Source organism: Sorex araneus, chromosome 3 (genome assembly GCF_027595985.1).
Source record: "Sorex araneus isolate mSorAra2 chromosome 3, mSorAra2.pri, whole genome shotgun sequence".
Lineage (NCBI taxonomy): Eukaryota > Metazoa > Chordata > Mammalia > Eulipotyphla > Soricidae > Sorex > Sorex araneus.
In genome coordinates this window covers 158,060,539-158,075,588 of record NC_073304.1, presented here as the reverse complement: position 1 = coordinate 158,075,588, position 15,050 = coordinate 158,060,539, and the positions used below count along the sequence as shown (strand labels likewise).

Here is a 15,050-nt window from a genome sequence, read left to right as displayed (position 1 = left end):
CATTGTATTCCAGCAGCATTTTAGGAATGTCTTTAAAAACAGACCACAAAAACAGAAGTTACAGAAGGAGGGCATCATTTTAAAACATTTGCAGATGTTCTTCGACTGGTAGGTTTAAAAGGTAAAACTGACACAACTGATGGAAATGAGTGTTGGTCCATCTAAAAGATGGGGTTATCAGGTTTGGGAAAAAGAAAAAAGAAAAGGGTTGACTTTAGATTTTGTTGCTCTGCAGTGAAGGCACTATTCACACAGGCAGTGACAACGCATGTCCAAACAAACAGAAATACCAGTGGTCAAATCCTGGAGAGACCACATAAAGTGGCTCGTGGTTCTACACCAGTGTTAAAAGTGTGACTGAGTCCCCAGGTCTGGAACCAGCCGGTGGCTGCTTATTTTGTGCTCACACTAGTAACGTTCAAGCAGGGAGAGGGACAGAAAGTGAGAGGAAATCTGGGTCTAACCCCGAGAGGTTCTCAGGAAGCCCCTGGGCTACCCCACGCCAGCACACACCACTGAGGCAGACAGGAAAGGGGTTCTCTGAACTGTCCCGCGTGGCTTTCTCTGTTGCCTACCTGGAATCCGTGCTTCCCTCTCCACCACGTGCTCAGCACCTTGGGGGGCATATCGATGACGGACACGATGTCTCCCACCTAGTGAGGAAACAGAAGCAAATGATCTTAGTCAAATTTCAAAGCAACGCTTCGGTGTAGGACTTAAACGGAGACTGCAACAGAAAGGTTCAGGACTCTCTGGTTCACTGGCGAATCATTTCAAGAGAAACCCAACACTGCTTTCTTGAAAGGCTTTTGTCATCGCCCTACTTGTTACGGAGACTTTCTGTACAAAGAGAATAATTTAACATACATGCAAGAATTTAAAAAAGCCAGATTTATGAGATTTTTGAATGTGGGCTATCAAGCCATTATTAATATTTTGTGATATTATTATTACTGTCATGTTAAAGGTGATCAGTTTCACGTATAAAACAGTTTCAAACATGGGGAAAAAGAGGGGGAAAGGCTTTCAATACTCTTATTTGAACAATGGTTTCCATTAATACCACATTCAATGAGTGCTAATCAAGCACTGGGCAGTGGTTAAGAACTTGGCAATCTTAATCAACAGGATTAGTTCTCAACTACTAGACTGCTCACACATAGAATCTGATGTCAACTACACTTTTTTTTGTTGTTAGTACAGGGCAAAAGATATACATGCCCACTAAGTAGCTTGCTTTTTTCACTCTCCAAGGCAAATTAGTATGTTTACACAAACTTGTCAATCATAAATATAAAAATCAGAGACAGGTATTAATAATGCAATGGAAATTATATTCTTTAAGGCAAGTGATAAGTTCTGTGATAGAATATAAAATAAAGTAATTCAGAGCAAATGCACTAATGTATAGACAACAGTGCTTGAAGATTTTTCTGTGTACATTTACAACTCATTTTCAAGCTAGGGAAAAAGTCATTTTCACAGAGTCATATTTGCTAACAAGGTAGGGCATCATTCAAGACCAATATTGCTTTGTGTCCAAAAATATAAAATTTAGTTTGGGAAAAGTTTGGATTCAATGAAGTACAAATTCTATACTGTTTCTGCCTTAAGCTCAATGATTCAGCATTTATCTTCCCAACCAACATTAATATACTTAATTCCTCTTTTTTTTTGCATCTGATACAATAAACTTTTATTTCACTTTTTATCTGCTCTGTAATTTTTTGTAATTTTTGAGCAGTGAAAAGACATACTACTGAGCATCATTTTTAGGTATTAAAACACACAGAGAGAAACCTTAGACCTGCACTTCAAGAAACTCTGAGAGACAAACAGGAGAATTTGTTTGATTGAAGATTGACTGTAAAAAGTGCTAAGTCTGAGAAACAGTTCAGAATGACATTCAAACCAGGTTTGAAGGGGAATTAACATATTGCAAAAAGCAGAGGGGAAAGAGACCATGGATGACCTCCTAGAATAAACGGGGACCATTTCAGCTCTATTTTCAAAGATGAGTACAATCAATTAAACAAAAATAGCATTTCAGACTGAAAGATAACAGGACACAGGAAAGCCTGGTGCTTTTAATTTTTTTTGTTTAATTTTTTTGTTTGTCTAGGGGCATACCGAGTGATGCTTAGGAGTTACTCCTGGCTCTGCAGTCAGGAATTACTCCTGGTGGTGCTCAGGGGACCATATGGGATGCTGGGGACTGAACCTGGGTCAGCAGCGTGCAAGGCAAACATCCTCCCAACCGCACAATCTTTTCAGCCCCAGAAAGGAAGCAGGAAACTAAGAGAGTGGTGTGGAGCCTCTTACCTCTAAGTTCAGCTCGTCCGGGGCCCGGGCAGTGTACCTCTTGATGACATGAGCAGCACCAACGGCAGGCGTGTTAATGGACGATTCCTCATGAACCAGAAGGTGGTTGCCCTTATTATCAATCTGCAACAAGGAAAATGTGTCTCTGAAGATAGAGGCATTGCAAAATTTTCTTTGAATATAAAGGATAATTCAAGTTGAGTTAGAGACCATAATCCAAATAGAATCTTTAAAGGGTTTTTTTTAAATCTCTAAAAAAAAAATTACTAACCAAACTACCATTGACCGAATACTTAATAAATGCCATTCGTTCTGCCATATGTACAATATGCACAATTTATTCCTCACGACTCTAAAAGATAATCCACTACCATTGTTCACAGGTGAAGATACTAGTGCTAAAAGAGATTATGTAATTTATGAGAGATTAAATAATCGGTCCCAGATAATATGGCCAATAATGGAAGAGTCAACATCTCAAGGCAAATTTCAATATAAGTCTTGCCTCTAAATTATTCGTTCTTTTAACCTACCATCCTGCCCTCCCATTTTCCACTGGGAAGAGAATAAAACTTTATACATGCAATTGAAGGGACTAAACATATTCATCAGATGAGGCTTAACTCTTAAATAAGACCCTTTAAAACGTAAAGTCTCTCATTCTTAAGTCAACTGAAATTCAATTAAGTCAACTGAAAAATGTATATACCTTCCCAGATGCACACATTTTAACACACTAAACACCCAAAAAACAAATTATATTATGATTCAGAAAATGTATTAAAATTAATTTCCTGAGATGTAAAGATATTTCTTACAAAGCCAGATTTGAGATTTAAAAAATACTGACATTTAACATGTCTATCCTTCCGGAAGATGAGAATAAATTTCATTCACTTCCTGAAACTCATCAGGAATCGAGTTTTCAAAATGAAGTATCAAACGTCTTAAGTAAATGATTAAAAAAAAACTTAAATAAGAGTTGAATTAGATTAATACCTCCATCCAAGTAAGAGCAGGTCCACAATTGATCTTGTTGCCAGCAATAGATGAAAGGCGAGACAGGTAAGCCATAAGCATCTGAGTGACTGACTAAGAGAAAAAGAAGATTCAGTGGTAACTCAGAGGGCAGATGACATTGTCTGTCAGGGCAAATGGTACAAACTGGTTGTTTCGAGGCAGGGGGCAGGGGCACTATCTGCAGATCTGACAGAGGATTCTTTCGAGACTTAGCTCAAAGTCCCCTGAGGACCGCAGCAGTGGGGCAGTGACGCAGAGATCTCTGACTGACGGAGAACTTTCTCATTTAACCCTTCACATCAGAGATCACACTATTTTATAGCTCCTCCCCCACCTTTTCTTCCTGTTTGCAGGCTGAAACTATAAAAAGATCACTCTGGCAAAGATAAACCTGAATTTTCGGCCCGCTTCTCCCAGCTACTCTAAAGTGCTTTCTCCCAGCCTCTCAGGCTCTTGGTCATTGATCTTCCACCGTGGGCCGGTCACCTGGCCCAGGAATGTGGTGATCAAATACTGGCCTGCCTGCCAAGTTCATACTGGACTGGAAACTGAGGCAAAGGCTTCAGTTCAGTCTGTCTCAAAGAGCCCAGAAGTCGGGGGGCCGTTGGCCCTGATCTAAGGCGATTCCAGAGAGAAAAATGGAAGAGCTGGGCAGAGACGGGGAACGGAAATGGAGAGATCTCTGGGTTTTCCATCCCACAGGATTGAGACATGACAGGAGAGTCTGTTCTTGGGTGCCTGAGAACATCCCTGCTTCACTTCCCTCCTGAACTGCTGTGAAACTTGCAGTTACTGATTCACCAGGGCTTCCCCTCAGCACGTGGAGGGTATCTGACAGGATTCCAGGCACCACTGTAGCTGGTGAGATATAGAATGTCACTACAATTCTTGTTCTTTGGAGGACAAGAATTTATATTTCTTTTGTTCCCTTGTAAGCTTTAGGATTTTCTTAGTTCTGTAATTTTGAAATGTCACTAAGCTGCTTTAGATGTGTGTCTTTTTATCAGTACAGTTAGCACTTCGTGTGCCCATTTAGTCTGAAAATATGCCTTTAACTTCTGGGAAGACTCCATGCTCGGTGCAAGTTATTCTCAGCTACTCTCCCGTCCCCTCCTTTTACTCCCCGAAAGGGATGATGTGGCAACTTCCAGTCTTCTCTTTGATTCCCAAATGTCACTGTGCAACTTTTCTGTGCTTTAGTCCTTGATAAGATATATGCATATATGTATGTATACAGTAAAAATATACACATATATTTACAATAAATATATTTACAATATAAATAAATTCATAACAGAAATGGAAACAATATAAATAAAAATAAACATAATATAAATAGGGGCCGGAGTCATAGTACAGTGGGCTGGGCATTTGCCTTGCATGCGGCCAACCTGGGTTCAATCCCCAGGATCCCATTGGTCCCCTCAGCACTGCCAGGAGTGACTCCTGAGTACAAAGCCAGGAATAAACCCCTGAGCATCGCTGGGTGTGACCCCCAAAAAGCAAAAATAAATAAATGAAATAAACATAATATAAATATATATTTATAAATACATGTTCATATATTTACTTACATGAACATATATATTAACTGTGGTAAAACAGGATTACATCAGCATCTTTGTTTTAGAATACAGTGTGAATAGTGTGCTGTATATATAAAATTATATATATAATACATTATACATATCGTTTTTCACACCTCTTCAAAAAGCAAATTGTCTTGTTATACCCAGCACCAAGGTGCCATGTCCCTTAGGACAGTTCCTTAGAGCCTGTCACCCTTCGATTCTCCTGGGGACTGTATCCTTATGATGCTCTAGGCCTACTCCTCTCTCTTACTAATTTTCTCTCTGTCTTTGTCAATTTTCTCTGGATCCACAGCTGTTATTACCAGAAGTGACCTCAACGGCCACTCCTGAGAGCTCAGACTGTTTCCTCTGCAGAGTCTGCTCTCACTCTCTGGCTAGGAGCACTTTTCTCTGAAGACAGTAACAGGACTTTGGGACTTTGGACGGCCCTGCTGGCTCCTGTGAGTTATTTTGTTTCCTTGGATTCTGCATGTAAGACTTTTAGCCTCAATGTCCTATGATGTGCTCTTGCTTAGTTAGTTTTGGCTTTGGTGCTCAGGGCTTACTCCTGGCTCTGTCATCAGGAATCACTCCTGGTGGTGCTCTGGGGACCATACATGGTGCTGGGGACAGAACCCAGGTTGGGGGAATGAAAGGCAAGGGTTTGACCTCACCGGCTACTCTAGCTCTCTGACCCTTTCTTCTCTGCTTTTATGCCATATGTTTTCATGACTGCCCCATCATTCTAGCCCATTTGCTTTTCAGTATTTCACCCAAGTTTTGATTCCCTGGGGGTTCTTTTCACTTTCTGATGTTACAAAGAATCTTTTCCCATTAAAAGAATTCTTTTATATTTTTACTATAAAGTTTTAGTATAAGTACATAGCCTGCCATAATTAACAAACAGGATTGCTTTGATATTCATTTGATTGAATGAGTGAAGTCTAAATTTTTATATATAAAATATATATTATAAAGTTATAAAAAATAACATCAAGGTATACATAATTTTATATGCAATAATTTATATAAAATAACAATTATAAAATTACATCACATAGTGTTATATAATATTAAATTATATATACATATATAATCCATTATATATATATGTGTGTGGGGCTGGAAGGGTGTTTTAGGCCACACCTGCAGGACTCGGGGCTAACTCTTGGCCCTGTGCTCATGGATCACTCCTCACAGTGCTCGGGGACCATATGTAATGCCAGGGATTCACCAGGGTCCGCTATATGCAAAGCAAGTACCTTAACACTTGTATTACCTTGCAGTCCCAAGGCCGACATTTTTTCCTCTTTTATATTCTCTGTGAAAAGCGGTCTGCTCACATATCTTACTCATATTATAACGGAGGGGGGCGTTCCTTGTAAACTTATATACAGAAGCTACTTTATGAACACCCTACATACATTACTAGTATTTTTATGACAGAGTAGTTAACTAATCTCAGGAATCATCGTGACTACTATTTGTACATGCAAAATTGCATGTTGCTTCCTCATGAGTGGTTCTGCAGAGAACTGAGTGCTTACCTCTGGACTGTCCCTCAGGGCGTCAGAGCGGGGGAGCTCAGAAAGCTGGGAGAACCTTCGGTCATAAATACATAGATGGAGATGTTTATCAAGTACCCGGAAATCTTCATAACTTCTTTTAACAATCCAACTTTTGCCCTACAGGTAAGAAAAAGACTCATATAATTTTGTCTCTAATAAGAAATGCTTTTGAATCAAGTTCTAAAGCTACCTGAACCACAGCCTTCATCTTTTCTCATGAAATGCTTCAATTACCGGATAGTGGATAGTTAACTCCGAAACACTCCAGCAAGTTATCTCCCATTAAAAATTCAATAAGGAGAAACATGAGAGATTTCTCCACCGACCTTCCCTTTGCTTGCCCAAGTCCACTGGCTCTTTGGGGGAACTGTGAGACTCTAAGTGAGACAGTATGTGACCATAAGCCCACAGCATGAACCCTGTGATCACTCTGGGAGGAAGAAGATCACCAAAAATTAAAATCCATTATTGAACAGTTTAAGTACTGAGACTGGAAATATGGTGAAAGTGACAACCCACTAGGACCCATTATCCCTGCCCACTTTTTCAGTTTCTTTCTTTGTCGAGCAGTACAAGGTCACTAAAAGCAATCTACTAATGGACCACAGTTATTAAATACTGCCTTCTCATTTTCTCTTAAATCTGTCACTTCACTTCCAACAACCCACAATTTAGTAATGACAGACATCAGTTCTCACCTGAAATAGTGCTATGATGCTCTTTCCCTTTCATCTCTGCCCCAGCCACGCCCAACACAAAATACAAAGATGATGAGGTTAACAGTGCCACAAAGCCTTCACACCCACGAGGGTTTGGCAATGACGGACAGATCCTGACTGAGCACTACTTAGATTTGCAGCTCAATTTAGTTTTATAAAATGGGTTTCAGTCCATAAGAAACTGGACGGACTGGGAGTTTAAAAAGCCTCCAGAGCAACCAGCTCTGTGTGTGTGTGTGTGTGTGTGTGTGTGTGTGTGTGTGTGTGTGTGTGTGTGTGTGTGTGTGTGTGTGTGTGTGTGTGTGTGTGTGTCCTCTTCATCTGCCTCAGGCTGAGGCAGCAGGGATCAGTGAAGCCTAAATATAGGTGTGTTGAACACCAGCAGGATAAACTCGTCCGAGCTCATTTGGGATTGCAATTTCCCACTGCCGAGGTGGAGAGTGATACCAACCCCTTCCACTCAAGGAATGTCAGAATGAGTAAGAGACTTAGATGGAGTAGACTTGGGAAAGAAAGAATCTCTTTTAGAAAATGGTATCTTGGTCCCTATTTACAGAAATGCTAACTCTCTAAATCTGAAACAGATTCCATTAGTTTTGCTGATCAGCCTGGATTTGCAGACGCTGGATTCGGTCCAAGTATATCTGCATATTGCACGGCTTGCATCATCTGAGCCCTGTTTCAATCTGCACCCCTACTGCATCCCCTGCTCCTCCTGCCCTTCCTTCACTCTGTTAGGCAGAACTGCATGCATATCTTCAATTTATGAGCTGCTGCTTCCCTGTTATTTTGCAAATGTTGTTTTATATATGAAGGGAAAGTCCTTCTTTCTCAAGTGTCTCTGATCTACAAAAGGGGGTTAGTATCTGTGCCTTTGGGCGGGTCAAAATAGGAAATAATGATAAAGATGATGATAATAATAACAGAAAAAAACAAAAAATCACAGTTACAATTATTTTTATGCCATGCCTTTAAAATGCTTTAAGAGACACATAGTTACTTCAACTAGTTATCACCAGTGACAACGTACTAGGACATTCTCTAATGTTCCTCTTTTTTTTTCATGTTAGCAAGTTTGTTTTTTTTCAATTTTTAAAATTTTATTGAATCACCGTGAGATAGTTATAAGTTTTCATGTTTGGGTTACAATCTCACAATGATCAAACACCCATTCCTCCACCAGTACACCTTCCCCACCACCAATATCCTGGGTATAACCCCATTTTCCCACCTTCCCCCTGCCTCTAAGGCAGACAATATTCCTCATACTCTCTGGGCTTTGGGGCATTATAGCTTGCAACACAGACACTGAGAAGTCATCATGTCTGGTCCATTATCTACTTTCGGCATGCATCTCCCATCCCAACTGGTTCCTCCAACCATCATTTTCTTAGTGATCCCTTCTCTATTCCATCTGCCTTCTCCCCTCTGCTCATGAAGCAGTCTTCCAGCTATGGGGCAATCCCCCTGGCCCTTGTATCTACTGTCCTTGTGTGTCAGCCTCATGTGATGCTACCCTACCCTACACTCCACAAATGAGTGCAGTCCTCTATGTCTGTCCCTCTCTTTCTGACTCATTTCACTTAGCATGATACTCTCGATATTTATCCATTTGTAAGCTAATTCCATGACTTTATCTCTCCTAACAGCTGAATAGTATTCCATTGTGTAGATGTACCAAAGTTTCTTTAACCAGTCATCTGTTTTAGGGCACTTGGGTTGTTTCCATATTTTGGCTATTGTAAACAGTGCTGCAATGAATATATAGGTACAGATGTCATTTCTACTGTGCTCTTTTGCATCCTCGAGATATAGTCCCATAGGTGGTATTGCAGGGTCATATGGAAGCTCTTTTTCTAGTTTTTGAAGGACTGTCCATATTGTTTTCCAGAAAGACTGGACCAGTTGGCATTCCCACCAACAGTGAATGTTCCTCTTAAAAGGTGAAAACTGTTACCAGGTACAAATGCATGTTTTATATCTGTACTGCATATGTATGTGTTCACAAAGAACATCTTGAATATAAATGCATGTGTCCATAAGGAATTATTGTTTTGAACCTGTATATAAAGTGTCCATCACCCACCTCACACACTTGATATGTGGCGTTCTCACTCAACATTCTATTGATATAGATTCTTGCTGCTGTTTGGGGGTGGGGGGAATAACATCCCAGTGGAGCATGGGGGCTAGCATGGAGCTCAATAGTCATTTTCAGTGGTGCTCGTGGATTATTTGTTGCTGCAGATGGAACCTGGGGTTCCTGTGTGTAAAGCATGCACCTGGGCCCTTTAAGCCGTCTCTCAGCCCCACGGTGAGAGGCTGGTCTAGACTCCTTACTATGAGACAATGGCTGAAGGTTATTCTATCATAGGAATAAGCCTGTCTTGCTTCCACTCCCCTCTTGGAGAGGGCTAAGTCTTTCACGCCTGGGCTTGTGGTCTCTGCTGCAACGAACGTGTTGGTACTTTGCTTTGCTCATGACGAGGGTCTTCTCTGGATGGGGAACTGCCGAGTCATGACATACATATATCATCAATCTGACTGCAAATTTGCCAAACTGATCTCCAAAATGCTATCATTAATCTTGTGTGGATGGCTCAGTCCAACCAGAAACCTGTTCATTTTCACCATTACAATGACAACTCTGCAGTTACAGACTGTTGTTTCTGTTTGCCAGTATGTTAGGGGGAAAAGAATGATCTTTTATTATTGACAATTTGAAATCAACTGTTCCAAGTCTGAAGATATGATGTGCTTAGAGTATGTTTACAGAAAGAAGTAACATACGATTTTACTTCCTTGTCTATGGATCTAATCACAGACTGTGCAATTTGCTCTAAAATCTCATGTAGGCATATTAGAGAACAGGGATTAAAATGAGTGTTCAATAAAATAATTTAAATTTTATTCTGAACAAGAAGGTCTTCACAGCCATCACCTATGATAAGTAAAATAATTCATCCTATCTTCTGACTGTCACTTGGCCTATAATCGGGCTTTTGTTTTGTTTTACAAGGGGTCACACCTATTAGAGCTGAGATTTGGGGCGCCCCCCCCCCCAACGTGATGCCAGGTACAGAACTCGGGGCCTGTCACATGGCAAGCATGTGCTCTATCACTGGAACCATCATCCCAGTTACTAGAGTCTTTTAAAAAATCTGTGTGCAAGCTTAGCTCCAGCCCAGCAAGGTCTTTTACAATGGCATCACCTCATCAGTGGTTTTCCTGATGAGCAATTCCTGCACAGATCCCAGAGATAAACTTATTGACCACTCCTGGCTGTTTAAGAACCCCAAAGAACTAAAAGAAATAAGTTGAAATAAACTACTAAGCAGCGTGTCATGCAACAGAAACAGCTTAATACACAGTGTGATTAAGTGACACGGTGTGATCCATTCAGAAGCTGTCCGAGAAGAACATACCAAGATTAAGAAACAAAATTTCCAAACACAATCTCAGGCCCTTTGCTTTTGTTTTTTAAAATTTTGTTTTGAGTGACACAAGTTGTGCTCAAGGCTTACTCCTCACTCTGTGCTCACTCCTTGCCTGAACTAGGAGAAGCATATGGGATTCTGGGGATCAGACTGCCAGGTACAAGGCAAGTGCCCCACTCACTGGACTATCATTCCAGGCCTCCTTAGGTATTTTAAGCCAAAACATGGAATGATCACAAAGAGTTCATCAAATGAACAGTCAGAACAGCTTGTCAATTCATTTAGTGCATTAGGGATTAATTTTAAGATCCATATTGGCTTAATTTTTCCACTTCAATTTTGGAGAGCAAAAAATCTTAAAATTCAGTATCAATATTAAAAAATCCATATTCTCTGGACCATTTTGTGTTTGTTGTGTTTTTCTGTGCAGTAGCTTTGTGGGGGGGACTTTATTTTTTGAGGTGGGGCTGGTCTCACCCGGCAATATTCAAGGGTTACTCCTGGCTCTTCACTCAGGAATTACTCCTGGTGGTGCTCAGGGGACCATATGGGATGCCGGGGATAGAACCTGAGTGGGCTGCATGCAAGGCAAATGTCCTACCTGCTGTACTATGGCTCCAGCCTCACACTAGTATTTTTTATATGAAACAACAGAGCAGGGAAAAAAGACTAACAATAGAGCTGGCAGACACTGAAGGCAGACAGAGGAGTCATCAAGACCAACTCCAAACGCATGTCTAATCATTCCACTGTATTAGCTAGTTATAAGAGATAAAGGACCTAACAGTTTGGTAAATTCACATTAATTGGTCCTTTTGAACCAAATGACTAAGCTAAGTAGTCAATCTGAAGGCAATGCTGTTCTGCTATTGTTGGCGCCTGACATTTTCTAGAAGAGAAACTGGCTCAGTTTCTAATCCCTTTTCAGCAAGCGTTCCTCTCAAGCGGGGAGATGTTCTGACATGACTGGAAGATGGCATGAACTAAATGTGACTCCCCACAAATTCCCTAGTTGAAACCCTGCCCTCCCATGTGAAGGAGGTTGTCGGAAGACTTAACACAGGGCAAGGCCAGGAGGGTGGGGCCCTCAGAAATGGGATCAGTGCCCTGTAAGAGCTCTGAAAGACCTTGCTTCAGCTCTGTGCTCTAGATTGCCACATGAGCGCACAAAGAGAACTGGACACCCTGCCATTTGAAAGAAGGTTCTCACAGAACTTCATGCTGTTGCCTCTCCGATCCCCGAAATCCAGCATTCAGAACTATACGAAATGAAGTTCTGTTGTTTTTGACTCCTCTGGCCTACGAGTGCTTCCCACTGCAACCCAAACTGAACGAGACATAAGATACCATCCTAGAATACCATTTTCCTCATAAAACACACAAACACACAACAGAGAGAGAGAGAGAGATTGCTGTCTAACTCTTCTAAATCTCAGGTCACTACTTACAAAAGAGAAGGTTAGCCATACCTGGAATTGTTGGGCAATGAAATGAAAACAATCCAGGTGAGCAATTTATCATACAGTCTGGCAGCCATTCAGTAAATATTGGCAGACACAAATATTTTTCTTATTCTTCTCTCTGGTGTGCATGCGTGTGTGTGCATGCATGCATGCATGCATACGCACGCACACACACACACTCCCCTTGTCCATGTTTTAATACTCATGCAGCTGCAAATACACGGATCACAACAGGCAAGTAACAGTTTGGCTGAAATCCATGATCTGTACTGCCATTGGTGACTTCCTCCCAAACTGAGGTCAGTTTTAGGAAGGGGATTCAAACTCATACCTTGATATACCCAGGGAGCTCTAAGGTCAGAGTACAAATATTGATGGTAACATGTAGAAACACACTTATATTTAATGTGTGTGTCACTGCCTTATGCTTTAGAACAAATTCCTTTAAAATGGCCCCAGATATAGGGAGAAGAAGGAAAGAAACAGAGTGAAGGGGGAGGGGAGAAGAGACAGGTGAGAAACAACAGGGCCACGGGGGTCCAGGGCCATCGGTGCTGTAAGGAATGACAGAGCTAAATATCCAAGTCACAGAGTCAACCACAATGAAATCACGAGACCCAAACTCTAATAACCAAATTTCCAAGGTGCCTCTCAAGAGTGCAGGGGTGGGGGTGGATAGGGAGCCTGGGCACACTGGTGGAGGGAAGCTGACACTGGTGGTGGGATTGGTGATGGAATGTTGTATGTACAAAACCCAACTATGAATAACTGTAATTCATAGTGCTTTAATAAAATAAAATTTTGAAAAAAATTTTAAATGCACCATGAGCTAAGTGAGGGCATGTGGTAACTCTCTATACTACTTCTGAAAATTTCCTGTAAGTCTACATTTGTTTCAAACTAAAAAGATAAAATACAACCTTCCCACACACCCATTTCCTTCCAAATGGAAAAGCTACACCATTTTTTTTTAATTACGAGGCCTATTTCACTGCATGTTCCCCAATGCTAAAAATAAATCAAAAATATTCCAGTAGGGAGAAAATGTATCTTCTTTCACTTTGCTTTTTCAGTGTATTTAATAAAGCTAAACATTACTTCACACAGATCATTTTCACTTTTGATGAGTTACCTATTCTATTTTTGCCAATTTTACTGTTGTGACTTACATAGGTAAAACTGTTGGAGCCCTTCAAAATTAGCAAAACTTATTGGAGTACAGATCTAATCAAACTCTTTGATGAAACTATTTGCCCCTTGAGAGTTGGAAGCCTTTTTGATCATTATAATCAAGAGTTAATTTGTGGTCTCAGAGGTAGAGTATTTGCCTCATATGAGTGAGGCCCTGGGTTCGAGCCTCCACACTGCGGGAAAACAATCCATGACTGCACTTCAAAGTGCTTTATTAAATTATTATACTGGAATATTAGTTTTCAGTTAAAACCAGGCAATGATTAATACAGGAAAGTAATTACAGGTATTCAAAATGTATTTTGCCTCCTGCTATTTGCTCTGCTGGTTCAACATTTAGTTCACTTAGCCTTGTCTTATCAAGTGCCACATGATGGTGAGAAGTGCAAACAGAAACGCAGGCCATAGGAAAATATGTTGACTAGGTCATATTTTTGAAATGATCTTTGCTGTCCATTTAAAAAATAATTACTGGACTTCCAAGTTTCCCCCTGGGTTTGTAAGAAGTATAGGCCTTCCCACTCTCTCCTTAAAGGAGAAGGCTAAACAAACTGAGAAAAAAAAAAGCAACAAATTTTCTATTTCCAGCAGAGAAATAGGCCAGACTTCTGTCCCCACAATGGTGTGACCAAGGGATTAACAGGGAGAAACACAATTTACTAGACAAAAGTTCACAATGATAAGCTCTGTGCGAACTGGCTTACAGAGGAAAAGAATCTGCAAACAGATGTTTTAGAGAATCTTTATAACTGCCAAAATGCAGAAGCAATCACAATATCCTTCAGCAGATGGGTAAATGAGACACAGACACATCCAGAGAACAGAGCATTATTCACAATAAAAATAAGTATTGAGCCCTGTAAAGACATGGAAGAAACTTAAATGCATACATGAACTCATCCTCATAAAGCTACATATAATCTACTTTCAACTTGACACTTTACCAGAAAAGGTAAAATTTTTGAGACATTAAAAAAAAATTAATACTTGTTAGGAGTGTGGGGCAGGTGGGGTATAAACAGGTGAAATAGAGGTTTTAGGACAGTAAAATTGTTCTGTTGATACTATAATGGCAGACAGACTTATTATAAATCTAGTGACAACTGGATGGGAGCAATAGTACAGTATGTGGCCAACCTGGGTTTGATCTCTGGCACCACATATGGTCCTCAGAGCCTCAGGAGTGATCAGGAGTGATCCCTGAGCACAGAGTCAGGAGTAAGCCCTGAGTATGATAGGTATCACCTCCCCCCCCCCCCAAACAACAACAACAACAAAAATCCTCTGATTTCTTCAAATTTCTTTCCAGTGGAGAAAATACTTTGATCACTTTGGCCAAAAGGAGGTAAAGAGATGTGCATGATAGCCTTTCAGAACAGTATTGCAAACCACCATGCCTACAAGGAAAAATGAGAGAGGGAGGAAGAGGGACAGGGAGAAGGGGAGAGAGGGGGGGGGGAGAGAGGGGGGAGAGAGAGAGAGAGAGAGAGAGAGAGAGAGAGAGAGAGAGAGAGAGAGAGAGAGAGAGAGAGAGAGAGAGGCATCTACCATAGAGGCAGGTGGGAGGTGGGAGGGGGTGGAGGGAGGAAGACTGGGGACACTGGTGGTGGGGAACAGGCACTGGTAAAGGGATGAGTGCAGGAACACTGTTAGATTGAAACTCAATCATGAACAACTCTGTAACTGTATCTCATGGTGGTTCAATTAAAAAAATTTAATAATATAAAATGATCATTTTGTAGTATGAAGTAATAAATTA

The 15,050-nt window shown here is 40.8% G+C and overlaps 1 protein-coding gene across 5 annotated transcripts in view; it reads right to left on the bottom strand.

Moving 5' to 3' along the window:
• Positions 1-15,050, bottom strand: part of ARHGAP32 (Rho GTPase activating protein 32) — a 259,745-nt gene that overhangs the window by 76,911 nt on the left and 167,784 nt on the right. For all 5 annotated transcript variants that reach the window (XM_055133619.1, XM_055133617.1, XM_055133621.1 and 2 more), the window contains 4 exons: positions 6,461-6,598; positions 3,322-3,414; positions 2,323-2,445; positions 576-653 (listed from right to left, as the gene is read on the bottom strand). In XM_055133619.1, coding sequence (XP_054989594.1) covers positions 576-653; positions 2,323-2,445; positions 3,322-3,414; positions 6,461-6,598 — 432 coding nt within the window. The remainder of the gene's footprint in view (positions 1-575; positions 654-2,322; positions 2,446-3,321; positions 3,415-6,460; positions 6,599-15,050) is intronic.